This window comes from Simochromis diagramma, unplaced genomic scaffold (assembly GCF_900408965.1).
Source record: "Simochromis diagramma unplaced genomic scaffold, fSimDia1.1 OVJJ01000304.1, whole genome shotgun sequence".
In the NCBI taxonomy this organism is placed as follows: domain Eukaryota; kingdom Metazoa; phylum Chordata; class Actinopteri; order Cichliformes; family Cichlidae; genus Simochromis; species Simochromis diagramma.
In genome coordinates, this window is record NW_024387030.1 from 14122650 (window position 1) to 14146990 (window position 24341).

A 24341-nucleotide genomic window follows, 5' to 3' on the forward strand; every position below is an offset into this window, starting at 1 on the left:
TAATTCCCATTTGTCTGTTAACATGTTGACTGACTTCCTAAAAATCAAACAATGCTCACACATGAACAGACAGGAGAAGAAAACAGGAAAGCACCTGACAAACTTGGACCGTGCCTGAGACACAAATATGGCAGTGCAGCGTAGATGTGTAAACAGGATTTGACATGTTTGAAATGAAAGAGTGTGTTGTGATATAACAGTAATCACCTTAGAGGAAGGTAAGCAGCTTTTTACTCATAGCTGAAGCACTTCCTATTTTCCACTTCGTTCAAACGTACTTTACAATAATACAGTTGTTGCAGGCAAAAAAATAGCCGTAGTTCGTCACAGCTAATTTAATGACAGGAAGAGGGAGCTTAAGTGTCAGATATTACCATATCCTGTTTGGGTCTGCCGTCCAGGTGGTCCATCGTGAGTAAAATCCTGTTACATCATCTCACAGAATCCTCTTGTTGGAGCTGTCCTCGCCGCTCTCATGCATCTGCTTTTTTCTTTTCTTCTTCGTCCTTTTTCAGGAAATGAACTCAGCAACACGTACAGCAACATTAAGTTACATAATTTAAATCAAAGATGATCACCGAGTGATGAATTAATTCACAAGATTCACTGTGACAGTGTGACCAACTTCTGTCTTTAGCGGAAACATTGGTCTCCCTGTAGGCCTCTAATGAGATCCTTCAAAGTAAGGGGCTCTCTGCCTCTCAGCGTTCCCCTTAAAGGCCTCACTGTGGAGGAAACCAAAGTCGCCCCAACAATGATGAATGGACATCATTAATGTTGTTCATCTGTTTAACTTTTACTCAGCAATCTTGGAAAATGAGGGGTCAACAGCAACCGGGAACTCTTATTCGCTTTTGCACTCCAGTTCCTGAGAGCCACCCATTTGGTCCTCATAATTTCAAAAGACATTTGGGCTTATTTGTTCGAACAGCCTACCTTCTTTCAACCAAGCAGCTAGATCACAGTTAGAGAGGACGTTTAGCTCACATTTTAGCCTCATTCCTTGATCGTCATGAGTCTAACTACAAAGAAAGAAGAAAACAGCATCTCAGTTAGTTTTAAAACTTAATTTCATCAAATTAATAATTTAAAACACCCACCCTTCAAAATAAATCTTTAAATGAATGAATATTAAATCTTCTCCAATCACATCGTTTATCTCAGAATTGAGGAGACATGTGGTTACCGCTATCAAGCTTTGTGGTTTCAGCAAAAGCAACGGGGGCCTCAAAGTTGTTTCACTTTCAGACAGCAGACAGATCCATCTCCACTGGACTGGACTGGAGTACATTATCAGTAAAACCTTGTTTGCTCGTCTTATCAGCATGTATTTATAGTCCAAACTGTTTGAGTGAGCTTATTAGGCTCTATCAGCTGGTGCACCTTTCAAAACACAGATAGATCACTGAGTAGATGGCGAGATGATGGTGAGAGTCGCTCTGACTTCTGTTAAAATGCATGCTGTCCCTGCGCTATAGCAGGGAGGAGATGCTATGACCCTTAGCTTTTCTCTAAAACATTTTTAAAAAAAGGCATGAACATCTCTTGTACTCTGTTATTATAGCCTTATGTAGAACTTTTTCTAAATTGGAGGTATCCCTTTCTCAACTTAAGAGGGAGAAACAGCGTCTGAACATCTGCATTTGGAATATTGCAGAATATTTTGGATAATTAGACAGTCTGAAAACGATATTGTTTTAAAAAAAAAACCCCGCTGACTATCAAGACAATGACTACACATTTAAAAGCAGCAGAGAACAAAGTAATTGCAGAGTCAAGTTCCCTGAAGAATATGTTTGCTTTTCTTGTCATGTCCCTGAATTTCAAGAGACATCCATCATTGCCATCTGGAGATACAGTTCAGGAAAAGACGAGCGTGAAACGTCTTTCATCAGCTTTGATAGTTTGCTCTTACTGATTCTGTGGAATAGCCGGTAGCTGGTGGGTGGGGGGTGTCTAAGTGTCTAAGATGTTTAGAGACACCACACTCCTGAGTGTGGTCTGTTCAATAGCAGAGCCAGTGCGGCCATTGAGCACTGCTGAAGGAATGTGTGGAAGCCCACAAGGAATCCTCTCGTTCCAGTGTTTCTGCAAACACAGAAGTCCCACACTGAAGAGTAAGCCTGTGTGTCAACAGAAAAGGAATCTCCCTTTTTCTGCCTTTGCAAACTTGAATAAATAGACTCAGAGGAAAATCTCCGTGCACGAGCAACGAGTCTACCATCCATGTCAGCAGTTAAAAGATCTCCAAATGTTTACCCAGCCTGAATTGCACTCACAGAATGTCGCAGGCACTCGGAGGATGTTTCTGTGTACGCTCTATAGTTTAAATCACCTGCGGTGTATAGTCTAGAATTGCACTACAGCATCACAAACTAAATAAACTACCTTTTTATGTTGCAGCTAAAAGGAGGAAGCTGTAAAATGTCATCAGTAAGTTGTATGTAGACAGATGCAGCAGGGCAGAGACCAAGACAAAAGGGGAGGAGATTAAACGGTCTTGTGAAAAGGTGGCGCGGAGCAATTAGACGCAAGTGCTTCTCTCTGTCTTTCTGCTGACTGCAGCTCAGAGGAGGACTGGAAACTGAAAGTTGTTGGCACAACTTCATGCGTGATTTTTTGAAGCGGATTCCTTACTTGGAGATCTTGGACTGAAAGCTGCTCACTGAATATGCGTCGTCACATCTGGCGTTCACGCTTTTATTTCCACAGAATCCGTTTTTAAGCTCATATTAAAGGAAAACGAGACACACAAAAAAGTGTGTAAATGTGAATATTTATCAGTTTCTCCTTTTTTTTGTTAAAGTATTATTGTGTTGCCTCCTCGTCACCTCCACTTTCTCCTGAGGGGCCTTATTCATTAGTGAGCACAATCTACTTCATCAGGTTACACGCGCGGAGCTACGTGACTCCACTCATTCTCCGCGCTACTAAACCGGGAGCAGATGACTTGGAAAATCCCTGGCAGCGAGTTTTTTTTCTGTTTGTTTCTGTTTCTGAGTATTTTGGGACTTTTGTTGGATCTTTTTTTCCTGTGTGTGGGATTTTTTTTTTCCGCCACTATCTCCATCGGGAGCCATCGCCACTCTCCACGCACAGACGTCACGAAATGTTACTGGGTTTTGTCATCGGGACTGTGGTGGCGCTTTATCTGCAGTTCTCACCTGCACAGGTAGGACGTTGCACGCTTCGGTGAAACTTTACACTCAGAAGCAAAATGAGGGGATTGCTTGTTTCCCCCACTCTCCCCCCTCCTCTCCTACTTTGCACTGAAACCACAGAGACTTTGGGTTGAGATTTTCACACGCTGCTCGGTTTATTTTGTGTCTGCTTTGTCCACCAGTAACCCAGCAAAGTAGCAAATAATGCACCTCGTTATAGAATGATAAATAAAGCGCCTATTGTTAGGTCTGCTAATAGCCTCGTTTAAGTTCAAAGTGTAACCTACATATGAAACGCTCGAGTCATCAGAAGCCAGTCAAGTGATAATGATCTATTGTTCTTTCTCATGCTGCTTTGAATGAGCGCCATCGGGCACCCCTCATTCATAAGATGAAACGTGACAAACTGCATCACTCTCTCTGTGGAGCAAATGATGCAAGGTGACTCACTGTTATACTTGGCAAAGCTTGCTAAGCTCATAATTACAGCCGCATCATACTTTAAAAGCTAGGTTCACAGAGATGGATTATGTTATATTCCCACTCTTGTAGGCTATGGTGGGATCTTTTTTTTTCGGTATACATTTCCATCAAGGGGAGCACTCTGATTGTCATGTTGGTGATATGTTCTCTAAATGGGAGATTGCTGTGTTTCTTTCCAGGTAGTAGATGTAGCAGATCCTGGAGCTGCTTAGTCTGAAAGTGTATTTAGTAAAACTGGATCATGTTAATCTTGCAGGCACCTGCAGCTTTCCCTTCTTGTGCTTTCTTAGAAGGACATGAAGAGAAGGCAGCATTCTTTAACTGCTTTATGCCAAGAATAACAGTAATGAAGATGAACCAGTGTGAGCATGTGGAATTCAATTAAAAGCATAATTTCAGGGAAGCCGTATCAGTGTCAGGAGTTAAATCGGCCTACAAAGCTGGTCTGTTCTCTGTTGTCTGGCGTCGCCTGTTATTCTCTTAATGAAAGTCTGTCAGAACAGGGGAAATGGTGAAATTGGAGTGAGGAGTCATTCAGAGGCCTGTGTTGTGCCAGAAATACCTGTAAGAGGATGTGTCATTGAACATTCGGACTTGTGCCACCGTATGCTTCAGCCCTTGAACCTATTCAGTCTCTGATTTCCTTCCAAGGTGGCTGGGGACTTTCAGCTGTCTCTGATGGCTTTTATGTTTAATGCAAAACCAGGCAATTCCCTTGTCCATTCACTGCCAGTGTCACACTTCATACTCTGCTGCTTTCCTGTTGAATCAAGTAACACCCCCTTCCCCTTTGCAAAGCTGCAGGCCTCACATGGAGGTACTACTCGCTGACTCAGCCAGGCTCTCAGGGTTGGAAAAAAACTCCATGTCCCACCAGATTCCCAAACCCAGAGACTTTGCAGCTGTTGCTTAAGTTGAGAGTGAGTGGGAGAGGCATGAGTTCACCACATTTCCTCTAATCCTCATAATCAGCTCATGGCCCGGTTAGTCAAAACAGGAGTGACAAAATCCAGGGGCCTCAGTGTGTAGCAGGTTAGATGCCCTCTGCTGCACCCAAAGACTGATGGCCAATGTAACAGATCAAACATCTAACCTGACCAATTAGATGTCATACAGTATGTGAAGATTTGACCTCGGGATCCCTGCAGTTGCTGAAAACTTATTTGCATTTACTGATCATTTGTAAATTTAAACGTTTTCTTTGTTTTCCTGCTTCAATACAATTCAACTCAAACCAGCAGCTCTTTTCACAAGTTCACACACCGAGTTATGTCTGGAAATACAGACACTAGACATGTGTCTGGGAATCGCAGACCAATAATTTAATAATGATTAGCTTTCCTAACTGTCACAGCTGTGAATCATGTGGTCAATTACAGCTGTGGACAGCAGAGAAGCTGGAGTTGACTTCAACTGTTTAATACCGTCCTGCATGAGATTTATAGTGTAGTCTGTGTGTGTGTGAATGTGTGTCACAGACAGAGGGCGAGTCTATCATTACTGTATATATCAGTAGTTCACAGCAAGTTAAAAGAAGGAGTGTTTTCCCCAGTGTTCTTGGGTAATTGTTATAAGACAGAAGAGATATAAAGAACCAGTGAAGAGGAAAAGATTGGCTGGATTAAAGGCTGTGTTCTGCTATCTCGCTATGTTCCATAAAAAGGGATAAGATGACTAAAGACAGATGGCTGTGATTCGCAGCGAAAGCCTAGCTACACCCATCTCTCCACCTCTCGCTATTCCTTGTAGTAATCCCACGCTGCAAATCAGTGGTGTGATAACTTTTATCACTAACACTGGTGTGTTATGTTAGAAACATGGTGACATGGTGTCATCGGAGAAAACGGAAACAGCGTAGTATAAAAATATGTATATGTAAATAGTATTTTTTTTATCATGAATCAACACTGTAACAGTAGGTGTATTCTGCTGATGTTGATTCCCATTGAAATGAGCAGGTCAAACTTCCAAGCTTTGTGGCTTGTCACTGAGGGTGGAAGCACCTGGGTTTCCCTTCTCAACAATAGTGGCCGCTTTGTCACCCTTTTATGAAATACAGTACAAGCTCCATGCCATCCACCAGGTGTTTTACACATGAACTACAAACAGAGTTCAGTAAACCTAATATTACTTTATGGGAAGTACTGTATATGGAAAAGATTATTGGTTTTAGCCAAATCTCTTGTTATTTTGTACTGTGTATTTCTTGGGACAAAGCAGTCGTCTATTTACTGTATTATTGGCAGACCTGCATGTACAGTACAGTGTGTGTTTTAACCTGAAGTTACAGTAGTAGGACTACTGTGAAACCTGCCTATACATTGCTTTTAAATACCTGTTGCCTCCTGCTCATTTGACAGCTATCCCTGAGTTAGATCAAAACCACTGGAATGCTCTCCGTACAAAGCCGATCTCTTAGTGATCGTAGTGATTGTATTTCATGTTTGCATAAACAGAACCAAACCTGAATGGCATTTGGCAGCATTTCCAGGTGAAATGACTCATGTCCTGAAGATTTGGACATGTGCACAGCTCGCAATTTTGGTCAACTTCTGAAAAAATATTTTTGTGATTATGTTATGATGAAGCTGTGGAAAAAAATAGCAAAGGTTGAGGATTATATGCCTCACTGAAATGCAATTATGAAATTCTTTGAGTGACTTTTTAAATTGTATAACAGATATGGGGAAATTATGCCTAACCCATGTGTTATTGCCAGAGTTCTGATGAAGATCATCACTTCATCGGTACACCGTGTTTCTGTCTCTAAAGGCAGTGAGCCTCAGCTTCTGCTTTTGTATTCATAAGGATGTGACGCCACACAGGTGTTTCCTTTAAATCACCCTCCGCACCAAAAAAATACTTGAGACTGGCCATCTGTACTGCACGCATGTGTTTGTGTTCAAGTCAGAGCAAAGAGCAAATGTATAATCAAACATTAAGTCGACTGCTCCCTTCCCGCCGTGTCTTACTCTGTCTTACGCTTAGCACATCTTCCTGTGTAGATCAGATGTCTGCACGGGAGTCCCTGCAGTGGTGGTGACCTGCTGACTGCCCCTCTGTGTTGTTGTGGTACTTCTCCCTGGTTGTAATGTCCTAGCCCAGGGGAGAGTTGCAATCGCAATCAGGAAATATGGAGTTCTCCTTCCTCCAACAGAGGAGGAGGAGTGGTTGTGCTCAGGGCAGCTGTCTACTCAGCTAGCTTTAATCTCCCATCTGGATGTAATTTACTGTGGTTTACAGAACAGCGTTTACTGTAATGGAGACCACAATTACCACCGGTCAGCTTATCTCAAGACTTGTCGTGTGTGTATGTTTGCGGACAGGGTGCACAGTTTACACAGTGGTTGTGTGTTTTTGTGTGTGTCCTTGGGGAGACATTTATGCATGCATTAATGGACTTATACTGGGGAAATTGTGGTTATCTAAATTAAAATTTATGCCGACCCTTACCTCTCCCTCATCACTTGATCCTATTTTACTTCTTGTTGTTTTTTGACTAGACGGCAATGCCAAAAAAAGCAGGATTGTTTTCAAACTTCAGCACTTAGGCTTGAAAAGGGTTGGTTTGGTTGTTGCACAAAGGATACCTATTCTTTTTGTCAGCTTTCATACAACAAATCTCTTTTTCTGCCGTATCTCAGCAGCAGGATCCAGTGCATGTGGCTCCAAATTGAGAATGGGTCTGCCTGCACATGGATCCACCATATTTAATGTAAAGGGCAGACATGACGATGTCAGTGAGTCTCATCTATCTCCCAGCAAGAACACTTAGCTTAGCTGTATGCATAATATCAATTAAAATGCATTTATTCTGAAATCTGGCAGTTATGCATGCCTATTTATGCTACTTTTTTGTTTGAATCTGTGTGATCTATGTGTGTTTGTGTACTTACATGTGGAATAACTCGTGATTTCAAAGTCTCTCTGATGATTCAAGGCATTGCTGAGGAATGTTTACCGCATGCTCCGATGAAGTTTTTCAGTCTTTTGGCTATATCCAGTGACCACCTAGAGACTGGGTACTTCTCAGTCCTGTAATAGCACCGCTGTCAAAAGCTGACCCGCCATGTGTGTACAAAAGAGAACCGGTCTTTTTTGTAGTGGTGGAGAGAGTGACTTCATGCTCCACGAGAAGGCCATGAGTTAATGTTGTGGCCATGGCGCTGATGACGTGGAATCTGGTTAGCAATAAAGGGCACATGAGGAAGATCAGTAAAGCATCATTTCTAACTTATTGAGTATCCACTGTCCCCCCTTCTGATTGGCTGCCTCCCTGAGAAAACCAAGTTAGGGCTCCACGTCCTCTGTGACATAATACAGATACAAGAGTAGACAAAATTTGTCCAAAGAAAATGAGCATTTAAAGCCGTCTGCAGTCTGAGACTTTGGCTTACAGTGATTACTTGTACGTATTCTTGACCATTTAAAATTTAAAACCTTTGTTATGATTTATGCAAGCTTCTACCACTGTACCAAAATATGTGAGAGAAAATAAAGAAACACAAGATAGGTCCACTTAAAAATTCCCTTGTTATGCGTCTTCAGAATCACCCAACTGCCAGACTACTTATATTTACTCATTTCATTTAGTTTACTGTCATTCTTTACCTCATTTAGCAAACCCAGTCAGTCAAGTTATCCAGCTTGACTGAACTAATTAATGTAAAAGCAATTACAGTTTGTCAGATGGTCAAAGATTAAGGGGACTGCCTAGAGGACTACAGTTTACTACTACAGCCTGAATACCATCAAAGCAGGAGATCCAACGATACATGTGTGCTAATCAGATGACCTAATCTTTAGTCAACAGAAGCAATGAGTCAGCATTAAAACTGCATGTAATATGGCAACATTTTTTGCAGAATAACACATGAAAAGTTGTTTTTCAGCCGAAAACTGTAGAATGTGGTCGGCTTTTTAATGGTGGAAATACAAGCATGTTGTGAAACACTCATTCCTTTCAGTGTCTTGGCTCCATTGTGAATAGTATGAATTAAATCCTATTGTATTGTCAACCACAAGAGATATAGCCTAAAACGCCCTACCAGCATGTGAAAAGAAAATCTTACTGCAGGCTTTAAGATAGCCGTCTATTACTTTGTGAAATCTGAACAATGTATGTATGGGACGCTGGTTAGAGATAATGATTAATTATTACTGTTTTATACTGGAATACTGGAATGACATGAAAGCATTTAATTGTGATTTATAGCCGCCTTTAGAAAACTTCCATTTCACTCTGCTGGAAAACAAAAGCATGCCCCACCCTTACTCTTATGCAATCCACTGGAGAAGACTAACCTAACCTCCACTCTGCATCAGTTTCTCCAAGCCTTCAGAATAGGCGTTTCTATCTAATAACCCTAAATTGGTTTGGGAACCTTTGTGTTTGATCTGCCATCCTGTTCTTTCCTTATGAAAAATGCATTGTGGAATAAGCTGGCTGGACTCCAGATTTTTCTGGCAGAGGGCCATGGGTACCTGCTGTTTACCTCCTCCCCCACTTGACCCTCAAAGCTGAAACATCTTCTGACAATTATGCTGGGTCCCCATCATGTTTTAGTTTTGCTCCCTATCCACGCTGCCCTTCCTCTGACAGATGGAATAAGCAAGGAGGTTAAAGATGACGCATTTCAGCTGTGTGGGACTGCAGAGTAATGAGGCTTGGGGCCTCTGCGGCCCAATGGCAGGAGCCCAGGGACGCAACTGGTCCTCTGATTTGACCTAGAGTACAGCACAAACTCTTAACCAGCAGTAGTAGGAACAGAACCTTATAAACAATGTTTTATTTCAGCTGCAACTACTACAGACAACTCAATCCATACTCGCCTTCTCCAGCTGATTACTGAAATACTGAAGCACACTGCGCCACCGTAAAGCACCAAATGTCAAGACCTGAAAGCATTTTGTACAACTACAGTAGCCAAACAAGGGTGTGTTACTTATGGAACCTTGTAGATCCAGTAAGAAAGGTTTCTCTGGCACAGGAATAGCTGGAAAGTTTAGGCACTTAATCACTGAAAGGTCCAAGTTATGATTAAATAAAATGTCAATTACCAGTTACATAAAGCTTAAAGGAGATGTGGCATCCCAATATTTTTTTTTTATCTTGCTAGGATCAAAGATTTGCTTACGCGTGTCCCATCAAACATTAGTTGAGAGATGGAGTACACCAGCTTTACAGAGCTAACACTGAGAGAAGCAACTATTCACCTACAGCTAATGTAGGATCACAAATGATCTTCGCATCCATTATCTTTGGACCGTGGAGGAAAATAACACATGCATATGTAGACCATGTAAAGTCACCACACCTGTAGAGTCCAAGCCACTGCACTGCCATGTTGTTTCCAATCCAATCAGTACAATTTTTTATAACATATATAATTTTATATTGGTCTTTTTTTCTGAAAGTTTCAAAATAAACTAAATGTTTGTTGATAATGATGGTAATTGTTAGGTCCTGATCTTTGATTCCTCTATTAACATACAGTACACATTTGCATTCATTCATTCTATATATGGTGGATTAAGATTAGGATTAAAAGTAAGGACGCGATGGGCCGTTATTAATCAAATCAAATGTAATCCATGGACTTTTCTTTACCTGTTTGATACATTCACATATGTACCTGTATATGAATTGACCCTCCAAAGCTGTTGCTAGTTTTTAATGTATTGCCAACGTTTAAGTCTTGTATATAGAGTCTATAAAATATAAGACTATAATTTTAATCTTTGTGTCAGACTACAGCCCAGAATATTTAATCCATTTTATGAAGCATAGCTTTTTTTGTGTTAGACAGAAACAGTCTGTAAAACTCATTTACTGGAAAGACAGAATGGATGTTTCTGCTTGTGTGTAATGGTTAAAAAAAGGAGGGATTTTCTGCTCTTAATTCCTTCTTGAATATTTCAGCACTTTCTGTCAATTGCAAAAACCCAGATGTTGTACATACAAGTGAAAATTCCAATACAATTGACACAGAGGAGAAGTATTGGGTTATAAACCAAGAACAGATGAATTTAGTCTAGTCATGTCTAGTTTATTTCTATAGCCCTTAATCACACTTAGTCTCAAAGGTCCTAACACCCACATTATGAAACCAATAAATGATAATGACACATGGTAACGTTACACTCTCATTGAGGACAAGTAAACTCCCTGAAAAAGGTCACCAGGGAACAAAATGTAAGAAACATTCAGGACTGCACAGAAAGCGAGCATGCTTTTAGGATTAATGACACATTGAACACATTTATTAATGTGAAACAGTCCCCCTTTCCACAAGAGCCTAATCACCCCCTGTCACCATGAATCATACAGTTAACACTCGAAGTGCATAAGACGGAGGGAATTGCTACGTGAGGATCCTCATGAAGCCTTTTTAAGAATCTGGTGGATTCTTTTGGGCAGCTCATTCCTCTGCTCTCCACCGCAAAGATGTTTCCTCATCATGTCGAGGCTTAACCCATGACCAAGGTTAGAAAATCCTCCAAAACCTCAAAACGTTCAGAGAGGCAAGTGAGGCCAGAGCCAAAAAACCCTTGTGATGTGGAGCAGCCACGACATGCAAAAGGGTGGAAAAGGGGAAGCTGATCTTATGCCAGTTAACGTTGGACACGAGATTCATTTTATCAGCCTGCCATTGAATATAAAATACACTCAATGGGCCTGAAAATGAAAGCAACTTTTGACAATAACTGGAACTGAACTGTGACTTTCCCATGCTGTGCTTAAAGAATATTCTGCAAGTAGAGCTTATATCCTGCTGTGTTTCAGTGAGGCTGACACAGCCCGATGGATGCTACACTATGGAACAACTCGGCAATCATAGCAACAGCTGTAGATTTTAGCCAGAAGAACAAGAACAACCGTGTTGAAAAACAGGGAAGATGCCTCAACAGCTCCCTTTGCCCAGAAAGGACTCTTGAGTGATATTTGTAGTCTTTAATACAGAACGCTGTGCAGCTCAGAGGACAGGTCAGTTTCTGACACTCGTGTCAGTGACAGTTTTACGGGAACTGCTGAAATGTTTGCAAGTGTAAATGCATCATCATCATCATCATCATCATTAAATCGGGACATTCCTCTTAAATCACACTGTTTGGAGGGGGGAGGGAAGGATGAATACAGCAGTATGCTGACAGATACTATCCTCATCCTGAAACTAATTTTGGTTCATAACAGGAAAAGGATGGATTTCAACAAAGCACAGATGGTGCATAAAGCAACAGTCTTTATTGCCATCACTCGAGGAAGTCCTTGTCAGGCTGGTTGCTGTTGCATGAAGACTTTTTGCTCCAGTATCATTTGTCCCGCTGCTATTGTCTACAAAAACATTGTTACACTATGAATGTGATCCGGCATGTGTCATAGAGAAACTCAAGTCCAACACCAGTGACGAGGAGAATCTGCGGAAGCAGGTTGTCTGCCGCCTGTCCTGCACTTCTGCCGGAGGGTATTTTATCAAACATAGATTTCCCTTCCTGAGATGGAGTCAACCAGAGGTTTTGTGTTTTCCCAGGCGAATGAAAAATTCACTCTGTTTATCATGGGATTATGGGAAAAAATCAAGACGGAGGAGGAAACAATCAATGGGAAAATAAATAGAGAGCTGAATGTTACACCACAGGAAACAGGTTTTGAACCTAAACAGTTGGGCACACTGTAGATATATATGAAGACCTCTATCTGCTGCCTGTCCAAAAGACTCATCCCCAGCAGAGTGGGAATGACCTTCCACTGTACTGTTGTTCCAGCTATCGCCACCAGAGGATGAAAACACTGGTTCTGTCAGACGTTAGTGTAAAGGCAGGCTGACCTCTCTATGTGTATAAAGGTTGTAGGCAATAGTGTTTATATTTGAGTGGGTGGGTTAACAGTTTGGATTAGTTTTATATAATGTTGTTCATGTTTAGGTATGTATTTAATGTTTCTGGCTTATTGCCAGTACCTGTTTCACTTTCATTGTCAGTCTTGAGGCTCGCTGTCACATCCTGTCAGACCACAAATGATAATTCTGGATCCCCACGTTTTGTGTTTTTCAGAGTCTTCCCTTGGCAAGTATAAACAGTACAATGGAAGGTAAGGAGTTCTTCAAGTTTTAAGCTTTTAAGTCTGCATGTCCTGGATAAAATGAGTTAATAAAACTTTCTTCGAAAGAGTAGCTCTGACTCTTTTGTTACGCTGTATTTTCTACAGTGTTTGTGGTTTAGAGAAAATAAAAGGGGGAGACGAGAGTTTAACAAAAATATATTCCCCCGTGTTGTGCTCGTCACGCAATGCTGAAAAATACAAATGACTTAGTTCTTTACTCTTGCATGCTAGTTAGTCATCGAATTTCATCTGAATATAGAGCGCAGCAGAGCATGTCTAGGCTAGCAACGATTACTCAACTGCTGACCTTCTCTCTTCATATCCTTTTGCTCCCTTACATTGCTATACATTAATGCTAATTAAAGAGGAATGCACTGGTAGAACTTGCAGGCAGAAATGACTGCATGGACGTCTAAGAGCCAGATCAGCAGAAGGCATGCAGTCCACTCAAGAGGCACTAACTGGCCATTGAACTGTCCCTTTGCACTGTACTACATTACAGTTCGTGGCCTCATCTCCTTACCATGGATGCTTCCCCAGCCGTCTCCTCCCAGCCTGTCTGCTTTTATAAACAGCTGTTGTAGTGTAAGGCTCCATTTGGTGACCTCTGAGGGTCACCACAGTCCCAGAGGTGCCTGCGGGGCAACTCCAGTTCCAGATCCAGCAGGGTTCTGTTCATGGCCATGTTCCCAGTGTTTGTTTTCTCTTACTTCTCTGTTTGGCCATAGTTGTCCCTGTTCTTCCTCCACAGTCTCCCCAAAGCAACTAGGACACTTTCACACATGTACTCCCACAGGAAAGCACACTGTACATTAAACAAATGTTTCTTTTCCCCCTGAAAATGAAAACAGGATACATACCGGTGTATAGGTTTCTGTGTACAGGGCATGAAAGCATATCATTGCTGGATTACTGAGCTAATTACCAGTACTGTTTGTGTAGAACTGTATCATCTTTAAGTTTAGCTTTTTTTAGCTGTCAAATACGATCGATATTGTCACAGTAAGACGAAAAACTGATCGCTAACCAAATAAAAATGCAGAGAAGTCCCAGAAAAAAGATGGCACTGCTTTATACTTTGCCTACTCTTATTCACAGTGCTTGTGTTTGAAAAAGTTTGGGGTCGCAGCTTTTGCCGCACCATTGAGAAGCTGGTGGAGGTGGTGCAGGAATACCCATCGGAGGTGGAGCACATCTACAGCCCCTCCTGCGTTCCCCTGGTGAGGTGCGCTGGCTGTTGCGGAGATGAGAACCTGGAGTGTCATCCCACTCAAACCACAAACGTTACCATGCAGGTAAGACCTAAGTGTTGTGCAACATAAGTGTGAGTTATAACTCGTAGCTGTGAGCGCTTCATGAGATCGTTTTGACAAATCTCCGTTTCACCTCCACCCCTCCTCCATTCCCAGCTTTTGAAAATCAGGCCATCAGAACAAGGTCAAGAATATGTTGAGATGACGTTTGTGGAGCATCAAACATGTGAATGTAGGTAAGAAAAAAAGAAGGGTGTTGTGACATAAGTTATTGATAAGTATGAAAAATATAAACCCCGTCTCCTGGAAGTCATGTTTATGTTTCTCATAGATTCATCTCCAAAAACTTGAATTGAATACCTAACAGAAAATAAAGTTGTTTTCCTAAAGATTCCTGCACTGTCGACACACTATCTGCTAATCGAGTTTGGTCATTAATAGCAGGCAGCATAAACGTAACTTCTAGAAGACTGGGTGACTCTCACAGACTTTCAAATGTTGTACCTGGACATTCACGTTAATTTATCGAAACCTTTGCCCTCAGAATCAGGAAACCTGTTGTGAAGGTTCCAAAGTAAGGGAATATTCTTACAATATCAATTTTGCTATTTGTCAAAAACCGCAAGCTTTTTTTATAATTTGGTTCTTGGTTCAGGAAAAGGCGAAGAGGAAGAGGAAGGAAGAGGAAGGAGAGACAAAAAAAGAAGGAATGTGACAGGTGAGGGGCACACGGGGGGGAGAAAACGTTCACATATCCACCATTTTATCTTATTACAGCTTTTAACAGAGGCTACGTTATCACTTGTGTTCTACAGGTGCCAGATTCCTCGCAGGTAACTGCAGTGGCGACCCAACCCCCTGTTGCAGTGTGGCTCACTATTTGTTTCCAGCCCAGTGGGAGCATCAAGAGTCTCCTTCACTCATCTATCAATACTGTGTCTGCAGCAAGAGACTCAAACAGCTGGGTTGATTTGCTGACATGCCCTTATGCTGATGGGCAGGGTGTTTTTGTAACGACAAGGTTTAACAGGAAGTGCGTTTTGACTGGTGGAAACACTGCTGTTACAAGCCTGAAACAATGGACATCCCTGGGAGCCAGTGCAATGTAGAACCAAACAGACTGTCTTCTTTTTATGCTAGGTATTACTGTATCAGTTATTATTTGTCAAATCCTTTGGTATTTAAAAGAAGGTTACACATGTAAAAAAGAAGAAAAGTCTATATTTATTAATATAGTTGGACCAGAGAACACCTTGTGGAGTTGATGTGCAACTTCTTTGTACATGCGATAAGGAAATGTCTCCCTCTAGTGTTTATGGAAAGTGTTTTTAAACCTCTATATTAAAGTATTTTGCAATCAGATCATCATCATATCTGAGATCCGTTCCAAAAGCCATTGTTGCGTAATTGCTTGGTGTGTATAAATCAAACTCTTTAACAGCATCATGTGACCTGAATGGGAAAACAACATTTAGCAGAAATGTTCATAAAGCGAAGATTTTCACAAAACTTCAAACTTTCCATATTTATGGAATCCAGCATACAGATGTTCTCCTAACAAGAGGCTAATCTTGATTATCTGGCCCATTCATCTGAAATGAACACAGTGGGTGTGGCGAGAGCAACGGCAACTGGCACGTTCGTGTTAAAATAATGAATACACTTATGTTTGAGTAGCACACATGTTTTTGCAAGAGTAGAAATTCCTCATTTCATTTTTTTCGTTTATAATTTTGATCAAAACATTCTCGGATATTTCAGCTCGCCCATCATGCATTTCCAACTCAGGACCAAATACCCATGCGTTGCTTGTTTAGTCGCTCACAGTAGACAGGTTGCAGTTCTATGACAATACATGAGCCTTCAGGAGGGTATTTGAGGTATGCAGATTGAATTAAATACTGTACAGAGGGGCAGTGCACATCAGAGGGTTGGACCCAGTTTTTGGCAAACCACTCATTTTTTCTCGAGTGTCAGTCACAAGGACATAACATACGGTGCACGTTCAATGATACACTACTTCACTCTGCCTGTGCCTGTACTTGAAACATATCAAGGACCATACAACTAATACCCACAAGGCTTCCTTTGAATGCCGTGGAATATTTGGTGTGGTATGTTTCTTACTGTGGTGTAAGCAAATAAGTGAAATGTGAATTCAGATTTAAGTATTCCAGTGGAATATATCCAGTATACATTGTCTTATCTACTTGTCAAAGTAATGGTTGTGGAGGAGGCTCGAGCCTGCCTGTCCCTGACCTTGGGCAGGAAAGAGGGTACACTCCAGACAGCTCACCGGCGTGTCTACAGAATACAAATTCTTAAAGTTGAAATTTAAAAACCGTGCTATGACAGGTTAAAAGTAATTGTACTGTATGGAGTGCTGCAGCAACAGGGGAAAGCTTGAATACAAATTATTTTTGCTTTTTATAGCCGTTAAAACATCATGTAAGCCCTCAAAATCTTTTTTTATTAGATTCCAAGCTTGAGCTCCCACATGTAAAAGCATTAGTTACGGTCTCAAATGTTCATCCCATATGCTGTGTGCAGCTGAACAGCACAACCTTGTGTCCAACTGGTGACTCAACAATCCCATAATCCCACACCACAGGTGTCATCCTCTGTTTCTAGAAACCCTGCAACATGGAAGGGATGAAGTTTCGTAGATATGTTAAATGGCGTTTGTTTGTTTGTTTCATGTATCACATCAAGAAAATCTATGAAAATGTAAAAATAGCATTTTGACTGCCGTAGTGTTTTATTTCATTTAAATATTTATTTTGTAATAAAACTGTTATGATTGTCAGATTGTCTTGTGTAATTGTTTAGTAATTCCAGTTGTATTCAATAATTATATACCAGTAGGCAATCCTAATAGATGTACCAACTGCTGGCAGTCTTAATCTGTTTCACATTATCACAAATAATAGCAAACTATATGATAGGCCGTTTACATTTGTAGGCTTACAATAAAATATCACACACGGTAGATTTTTTTTTTTTTTTTTTTTTTTTAAAAAGACGTTTTTCAGCCTAAACAACTAGTCTGATGGGGTTACGCACACCATAGCGTAACCCCATCAGAGCACAAGTCTCAAAACAAGCTCCTCTTTCGCCAACCCCAAGAATAAAACATGTACTTCACCCGTTTCCGTAGCAACCTCTATGTATCAGGTTATTAAAGCCCTTAATAGTGTCTCACAGGGAGCTGTTGTTCCCGTCACAGCTCTTAAAAGTACACTTCTTAAAACCACTTAAATTACAACCACTAAAAGCTGGACTTATAACCCCATCATCTGAAAACCCTTACTTACTTTTATAAACTTATCCAGGAGGTTGCCGTAACAGACAATAAAGTTGCAAATGTGTTTTGCGCTTTTTTGTCCTTAGAAAAAAAATATTATTATTATTTAATACTTTTAGAAATATATTCCATAACAAACTAATTCACAGCATGAATACTTAAATGCAAATGATTTTCTGTCACCGATTTGTTTAAAACCATGTCTGCGTGAATGCGCGCACGTAATTGTGTTTACCTGTAAGACCGCGTGGAGGGCGTTTATTTTGTAGAGCACATAAGTAGAGCTGGCGTTAGCAACACGGGAGTTGGGTGGCTTTAACTAGCCACATATTTTGAAGCTACTAAAGTCGGATTTTCGCTTTGAAGCAAACGACGTCTTGGTAAGGTTTGTAGAAATTATGCTGGTACTCGTATTGCTTATCGATCTCGTGATAGCAGGAGTTCTGATCTAAAGCTACGGTAGCTAGCAGCTAGCGTTACCCAGCTAAGTGAATAGTAAACAGATAAAACATACTGTCGATGATACAGACAGCAGCTAATGTTGCTTTCCATATTTTGTTATTGCAGAAGCACATTTGTGTAACCCTAAAGCTGTGTGTGTGTTTGTGTCGCGTACGTTGTTTGACGTTAACGGCCAATGTTGACAAAGTTGCGTGTATTGCCAAACAATGCTAGCTGTAGCTAGTTAAGAAGTTATAAACGCTGGACTGTTCAGCATCCCAGCTTTATAACAACGATTGTCTGCACTAACTTCTTTATTTGTTGTTTTTGCTGGGTAAGTACGACATTGTTTTGTTTTGTTTTGTTTTTAAAGTGTGTGCTGCCATGACTAGCCATCGCAGTGAGTGGTTGTGGGAGGGTCACAGGCCCTTCATCCAATCGTTCAGCTCGAGTTTGTAAAATGGGAGACGTAAGGCAGATAATAATACGCTTTTATGATGTTTTAATCTGTTTATTATGCATCTTAAAACATTACGTAATCCCGTTTGTGGGTGTGCGCCTGCTCTTTTCAGTATGTTGAAAAATAAATACAGTCATGTACAGTATGAATGACAAAGTACAGGCCTTAAACGTGAAGTGATGATCGGTCTTGTAAACAATTCAAAGTAGAAGCTCTAAAAAGACAGATTACGTATTAACTAGAGGTGAGTGTTTATACTGTGACTGTTGCGCTTTTAGTCATTATACACTGTAAATCGTATATAGTAATGAGTTACTAGGAAAAAATTATAGGCAAGGACAAATTAAGGGAACAACCTGAAGCCTTGGCCCTGCTGTGTCTGAGTGGCCACCTTTATCTTGTGATTGTTTACGATTATAATTGGCTGCTGTTTATTTATTTGTTCCTAATTTATATTTTATATAACTAGATTGTCACGTAAGATATGACGTGTAAAACAGGTAGGTTTGCTAAGGCCTTTTTTAAAATGTTTTTAAAATGTGTAAATTATTAGCAAAAACAATCATTGTGACCCATCTGTCTGTAGCCAAAGATCTTTAAAAAGTCTCAATGTCTTCCATAGCCAAATAGGATAATGTGTCACCTGTCATGAAAAAAAATCCAAAGAAATGGAATATTACTGTTTTAAAATGGACATGCTACTCATAGATATTCAATATTCTCTCCTTCCCAAGTCACAGAATGGATTTAAAAATAAAGAAAAAATGTCATCAAACTGCATCACAAACTTGCATAAGACTGTCCTGGAGAAATTAAGTTGCAGTTATTTAACTTCGTTTGTCCGTGTTTTGTTTTGTTTGTTTTTTTGTTTTTTTCCCTGGATAGACCATCATGAACCGGTTTAATCAACCAGGCAGTCACAGGACTCTGCCGTTCACCCGGACATCGCACCTTGGAACATGCAAACAAGACCTGGAAAGAGATTCAGGCTTTTCAGGTTTGATTTGCTTACATTCAAAAGAAAAACTAGCATACCTTTTAAGTCTTGTGATTGTGCAAAATATTCTTGATTTTGTCTGAAAGAACACGCGTCTTGACCTGGGATATAATTAGCCTTTATATAATTACAAATAATGAATATCAGTTCATGAACAAGGTCGACCCTAATCAAATGTGGAGATCTAGGTCACATTTTCTATGTAGGTTATTTACAGTATGGGGGTTGACCTGAATTTGATTTAGCCCTTCACATTAAGATGATAGTATCCTTTTTCAGACACGCTACAGATATTTATCTACATCTGCCACCGTTTTCCCACAGCTAATGTTCTTCCACACAGAGCAGAAGTCTTTCTTTTAAACATGATGAGCCTCATATACGTGTCGTGTTGTCCTCTCAGATGCTAGCTCGGAGTACCTCAGCACAGTCGAAGTGACTGACTCTGAAGATGCAGCAAGAAATGGGTCAATAGTCAGCCAGGAGCCAACTGGTCCACAGGTGGCTGTGATGGGAGGTTCATACACTGGACTGTCTCCAATGATCATCATGAACAACTTCGTGTTAAAGCAGGTAAAATATTTCAATATTTGTCTGAACAGACTACTGTGTATTTCATTACTCTTAGAGTGTTTTATTGCTATATTGTCTTTGAGCTGTAGTGCTCAATGGAGCATTGTTTGGCTCAGAGTGTTTTGTACTCTGAACTTTTAGAGAAATTAGTTAAAAGCTTAATTTTGGATGGAGTTTATTAACTCAAATTGAGCATTCAGATCTGTCTGTGCATGTTGTGGGTAATGTTGTGTTTTAACACTTTCCTTAGACTGTGTATGATCTGGGGTTGGGCAGTTTTCTTTATAATTCAATTGTGCTATCCTCTGAGATCAGCAAAAGTGATATCAATGCTGCTGAATTGGTGGTGGGTTAATGTGCACTCACTGAGGTAATATTATCCACTCCCAGTAAGCCATACTTTGTACCCCAAACACACCAAAAGCAATAATGCTACTGTTTGATGATGATTCAGCCTTCCATAATTAGAGTTTATAATAGAACAGTTATTAGCTGAACAGTGAAAACATTATTACATCATTACCTATAGCTGCCTCTCCTGTTTTTTAAAAAAAAAACTTTTTGGGGGGGGGGCTACAATCCTCCTAAGTTGTTCAGTCTGTGTTTACTTGTGTAAAATCTCTCACCACTCTACACCAAGCTCTCACCACACACAGTGGCCTCTTTCAACGACAAACACACACATACACCCACAAAAGTTGAAAGCGTGAGATAAACAGCGAACCCGGCAAGCGCTCACATGGAGCTCTCGTTTAAATAAAACCAACAGATATAAACAGCCTCTGTTTTGTCTCACTTTGATATTATAATGATGGTTCAGTGTAGCAGGTCCTCCCCCTAACACACAGACACACTTAAGTCATTCATCCATTTCAAAGTGGAAGAGAGGCCTCTCAAGTATCTTATTATAATGCAGAGATGCCAACAGCAGAACTAACCAGAGACATTAAATGTAATATAAATGGAAGCTTGACAATCCCTGAGATCATCGACTATAACCCTGTAACTGTCATGCACTTTATGTTTAACAGCTACCATATTATAGATAGTATAAGAAATGTTTTATAACATTAAAGGTCTGTTTCTTTGTTTGTTTGTTTGTTTTTTCTTATTTTCTAGCAATCATCCACAGCTCCAGCAGAAAAACAGTGGAACTTTCCTTCACCATTGGAAATAATGCCTCAGTCACAAGTGGTTCTTCTTCAACCCATGCTATCAAATGACAACAACAGCTCTCCTAAGACTGGCTCTGAAAACACGCGTCAGTCAAAAAGCTACATGCCCATCCTCAAATCATATCCCAAAATTGCCCCGCATCCCATGGACACACCCACTAAGAGGGTAGGATCCTCAAGGGTGAGGGGGAGTACAGCAGCAGGATATAACCAGCGACAGAAGAGGCATCATCATGGCCACAGGGTGTACAGCACCCCCAGCCCCCTGTCAGCACTGCAGATGACAGCCCAAACCACATCCAACTTTGAAGCACCAACAAACCAAGCACAGAGTCAAGAGCAGCTTATCAAGTCTTTTTCCTCACAGGTAGGAACCAGCTCCCTGCTCTCCTACACAGATGAATTTAGGACTCTAGCAGGAGACAACAGGATGCTTGATGACGAATTCGAGGATGAGGACTCGATGCGCACTAATAAGGAGAAACGCTTCAGCAATACCTACAACATACTCAACAAGTCCGGCTTGCTGGGGATCACCATGCGCACAAAGCAGCTGATCAAAGACAATAAGCGCACCCAAGACCAGCTGCAGCAGCTTCAGGAGCAGACGACTCTGCTGCTGGAGGCTCTGAGCAGTGGAAACCCACAACTCTGGACTAAACTCCAGCTTTCTCTCCAGGACACAGAAAAGGAACAGTGGGGGGCGAAACCGCAGAGCATCCTAGCTTAAAATATGTACGGACATAATCAGTGGTCCTGAATCTGGAGACGAGGATTAATCAGGAGGCCACAGGGGGATTTAATAAATGTGGACAAATTGTGTTAAATATACTCTTGAACTAAACTTTAAGCTTTCAGACCTTTATCAGTAGGCTGTAGGTATTAATCATTTTCTGCAGCAAAGTCAAGAAATTAGACAGTTTTGGAGCAGCTGGTTGGATATAAAACTAAAGGTCTGTCTCATATTGCATGTTGTTGTTCCGACGACATCAGAATTGATATTACTCCAGGACCGTCACTTCAAACGACCGGTCACATTGTTGGGATGCAGTAGCTCTGCAACTTCGTGATAAAGGATTGTGAAAAACCAGCAGAAGTGATATGGGAAGTCAAAAGCTATTTTCAGCTGCTCCGTTGTCACAAGGGTCCCCACAGTGGGTAGTTCCACATGTTTGATTTGGCAGAGTTGTTATTCCAGATGCCCTTCCAGATGCAACCCTAAAGGGGATTTCTGTCTCCAACCTAAATATCATTACGGAGTTGGAGAATGGGAATTCAGAAAATGTGACGTAAAGAGCAAGAAAGTCTGTATAGATGACATATCAGGGTAGATGAATAGGTTATATTCAGTCATATAGTGCTGATCTGCCCAGCCAAACATCTTCACAGGATAGCAGTAATTATATTTGCTGCTTGTGGTGACATTTCCTATACTTCTTACCCTTAGCAGTGTCAACAGTGACTGGGCTAGTAGAGCAGAAGATATCATCGGCATGCTTAACAAGCGTTTGTGTTTTTGCTCTCAGTCCCAGAAGAGGAAGGCAAAAATTTGCACTGCTGGTTTAAGCTTAAGCAATGAAACTACATAGCTACGTTTATGGGGAAAAGGGAGGGTTGCAGTTGCAGTTTTAACTGCATGTTAGAAAAGGGCAGAGTCATTTGCTCTTTTTCTCTTAGTTGCACGGTCGTGACACAACAATGTGATCGGTCCACAGACACTAAAACGCTGACATCAGATCGTGCTGAGGTCGAAGCAGCCGTTCTTATGAGATGGGAGTTAGGAAGCATGCTTGTATTTCAAACCCTTGCCTATAATGAATTTTCTTGCCTCTTCTGTTTCAAAATAGCAAGTATCACTTGCAATAGGGCTATGGCTTCTGTGTCAAACTCCTAAGTGTAGGGATGCACTGATTGTGAAGTACTGACACCAGTGTTTAGCCGATAGCCCAGGCTGATACGTTTTTATTTTTCTCTTTGTTTTGTTGAAAAGTTGCAAATGTTTAAAATTCTTTCATACTTTGTCACGCTACCTTTTCTCATTAAAACCAGCTCAAAATTGATGCCACACTGTAGATAAACACTGGCCTCTCACTTTGATAAGTGTTGTCTTACGTGCTGAGAAGCCAGTGGTCATCCACATGATTGATTTCAGTTCGTAATGATGTTCGGTCAATATATCGGTGCATCCCTACTTGATTGCATTAATGCATGCCTTACAGCACATACGAAGACACATGGAGTTTACTCCTTATACGTGGCATGAATGTTGTTAGTGTGGAGAAAGTATGAGGGTTATTTACTTCTTAGATCAAATCCATCTTTCATCTTTATTCAGCAGGTTCCTGTGGTCTCTGGTTTTCTTTATCCTTTATTTCTAAACTGGTAAATCAAACTGATAGAGCTGATGCATCTTTTGTAGGAAGTGTCTTTTCAAACGGTGTCTGATTCACAGAGAGTTCAGATGGCTTGCTAAATCGTAACAGTTTGTTTTTCGTTTAATGGAAGTTTATTTGGTGTCAGTATTATTTATTTGTAATGATGTTTCTGACAAAGACTAAAGTTGTGTGAATACTGTAAACAGAGATTATTGCACGGATTTTGCCACTTCTGGTAAAGTAAGCTTCTTTTTTTTAATTATTATAATTATTATAATTATTATAATTATTATTATTATAATTATTATTATTATTAGATAGAAACTTCATACCTACAGCTTGTAGCAGGTGATGTGCTGTAGCCATATAACTGTGTTGCCTTTGGATTTGTTGCTCTCATGTTCATTCCTGCTATAATTTTTGCTTATTATTTAGTATTTAATTTAAACTTTAAGACAATGAAGTGGGCTTGTTTTGTTTCATTTCTCAGATTTCTGAGTTGCCTCTAAACATAAGCATAAGATAATGTGAATATAAATGTTTATCAGAAGCCCTGCACCTCTTTTTTTTTTTTTTTTTTAAGTTAATGTTGTATGTTATGTCAATGCTTGAGCAGCTAAGATTTCTTTATTTCTTTTTGAGCTTAATTTGGGAGAAAGTTTAATATACTTAAGGGTTTCCAAAGATTTATTCTTCTTTGAAGTTGTATAACCACCCACGGTGTGGTTAGATAATGCATTCAAAGTTACAGTATAGAAATCATAAACACAAGTTAAATATTAAGTCTAGGTTCACTTTGATTTGTTTTCAGGACCATGATTTGCATACCCCAACATTCGTAATTAACCTGAATATTAAAAATGAATCAAAAGCAGCCTTGGTTTTAAAAGGGCAAAAGGAGGGTGGCAAATTATTACAGTTTGGATACTTTTTTTTTTTCTGATATTGTCAAGTGTGCTTTGTGTAAAACTGTTGGAAGACCAGTGTGTCATTATTAAAGACAATAATTAATCACT

General features: G+C 40.4%; 2 protein-coding genes across 4 annotated transcripts; both read left to right on the forward strand.

The window, feature by feature from the left end:
* The first annotated feature begins 2493 nt into the window (after nucleotides 1-2493).
* Nucleotides 2494-15394, forward strand: pgfb (placental growth factor b). 2 transcript variants are annotated; one of them, XM_040041970.1, is made up of 7 exons: nucleotides 2496-3172; nucleotides 12699-12735; nucleotides 13846-14042; nucleotides 14157-14236; nucleotides 14545-14574; nucleotides 14656-14718; nucleotides 14816-15394. In XM_040041970.1, the coding sequence occupies exons 1-7, from the start codon at nucleotides 3110-3112 to the stop codon at nucleotides 14835-14837; spliced, it is 492 nt and encodes a 163-aa protein (XP_039897904.1). In that variant the 5' UTR covers nucleotides 2496-3109; the 3' UTR covers nucleotides 14838-15394. The 2 variants fall into 2 exon arrangements, with proteins under 2 accessions (XP_039897905.1, XP_039897904.1); XM_040041971.1 differs by lacking the exon at nucleotides 14545-14574 and having other exon boundaries at nucleotides 2494-3172.
* A 2142-nt stretch (nucleotides 15395-17536) lies between these two features.
* On the forward strand, nucleotides 17537-24339 carry cipca (CLOCK-interacting pacemaker a). Of its 2 annotated transcripts, none has more exons than XM_040041968.1 (4): nucleotides 17537-17689; nucleotides 19091-19202; nucleotides 19606-19775; nucleotides 20895-24339. In XM_040041968.1, the coding sequence occupies exons 2-4, from the start codon at nucleotides 19097-19099 to the stop codon at nucleotides 21678-21680; spliced, it is 1062 nt and encodes a 353-aa protein (XP_039897902.1). In that variant the 5' UTR covers nucleotides 17537-17689; nucleotides 19091-19096; the 3' UTR covers nucleotides 21681-24339. The 2 variants fall into 2 exon arrangements, with proteins under 2 accessions (XP_039897902.1, XP_039897901.1); XM_040041967.1 differs by having other exon boundaries at nucleotides 17538-17684.
* The last annotated feature ends 2 nt before the right edge of the window (nucleotides 24340-24341 follow it).

Coding starts and splice junctions, on each gene's coding strand:
- pgfb (XM_040041970.1), top strand. CDS start 3,110: ATGTTACTGGGTTTTGTCATCGGGACTGTGGTGGCGCTTTATCTGCAG. Junction 12,736..13,845: donor TATAAACAGTACAATGGAAG/GTAAGGAGTTCT, acceptor TCTTATTCACAG/TGCTTGTGTTTGAAAAAGTT. Junction 14,237..14,544: donor CATCAAACATGTGAATGTAG/GTAAGAAAAAAA, acceptor CTTTGCCCTCAG/AATCAGGAAACCTGTTGTGA.
- cipca (XM_040041968.1), top strand. CDS start 19,097: ATGAACCGGTTTAATCAACCAGGCAGTCACAGGACTCTGCCGTTCACC. Junction 19,203..19,605: donor AAGAGATTCAGGCTTTTCAG/GTTTGATTTGCT, acceptor TTGTCCTCTCAG/ATGCTAGCTCGGAGTACCTC. Junction 19,776..20,894: donor ACAACTTCGTGTTAAAGCAG/GTAAAATATTTC, acceptor CTTATTTTCTAG/CAATCATCCACAGCTCCAGC.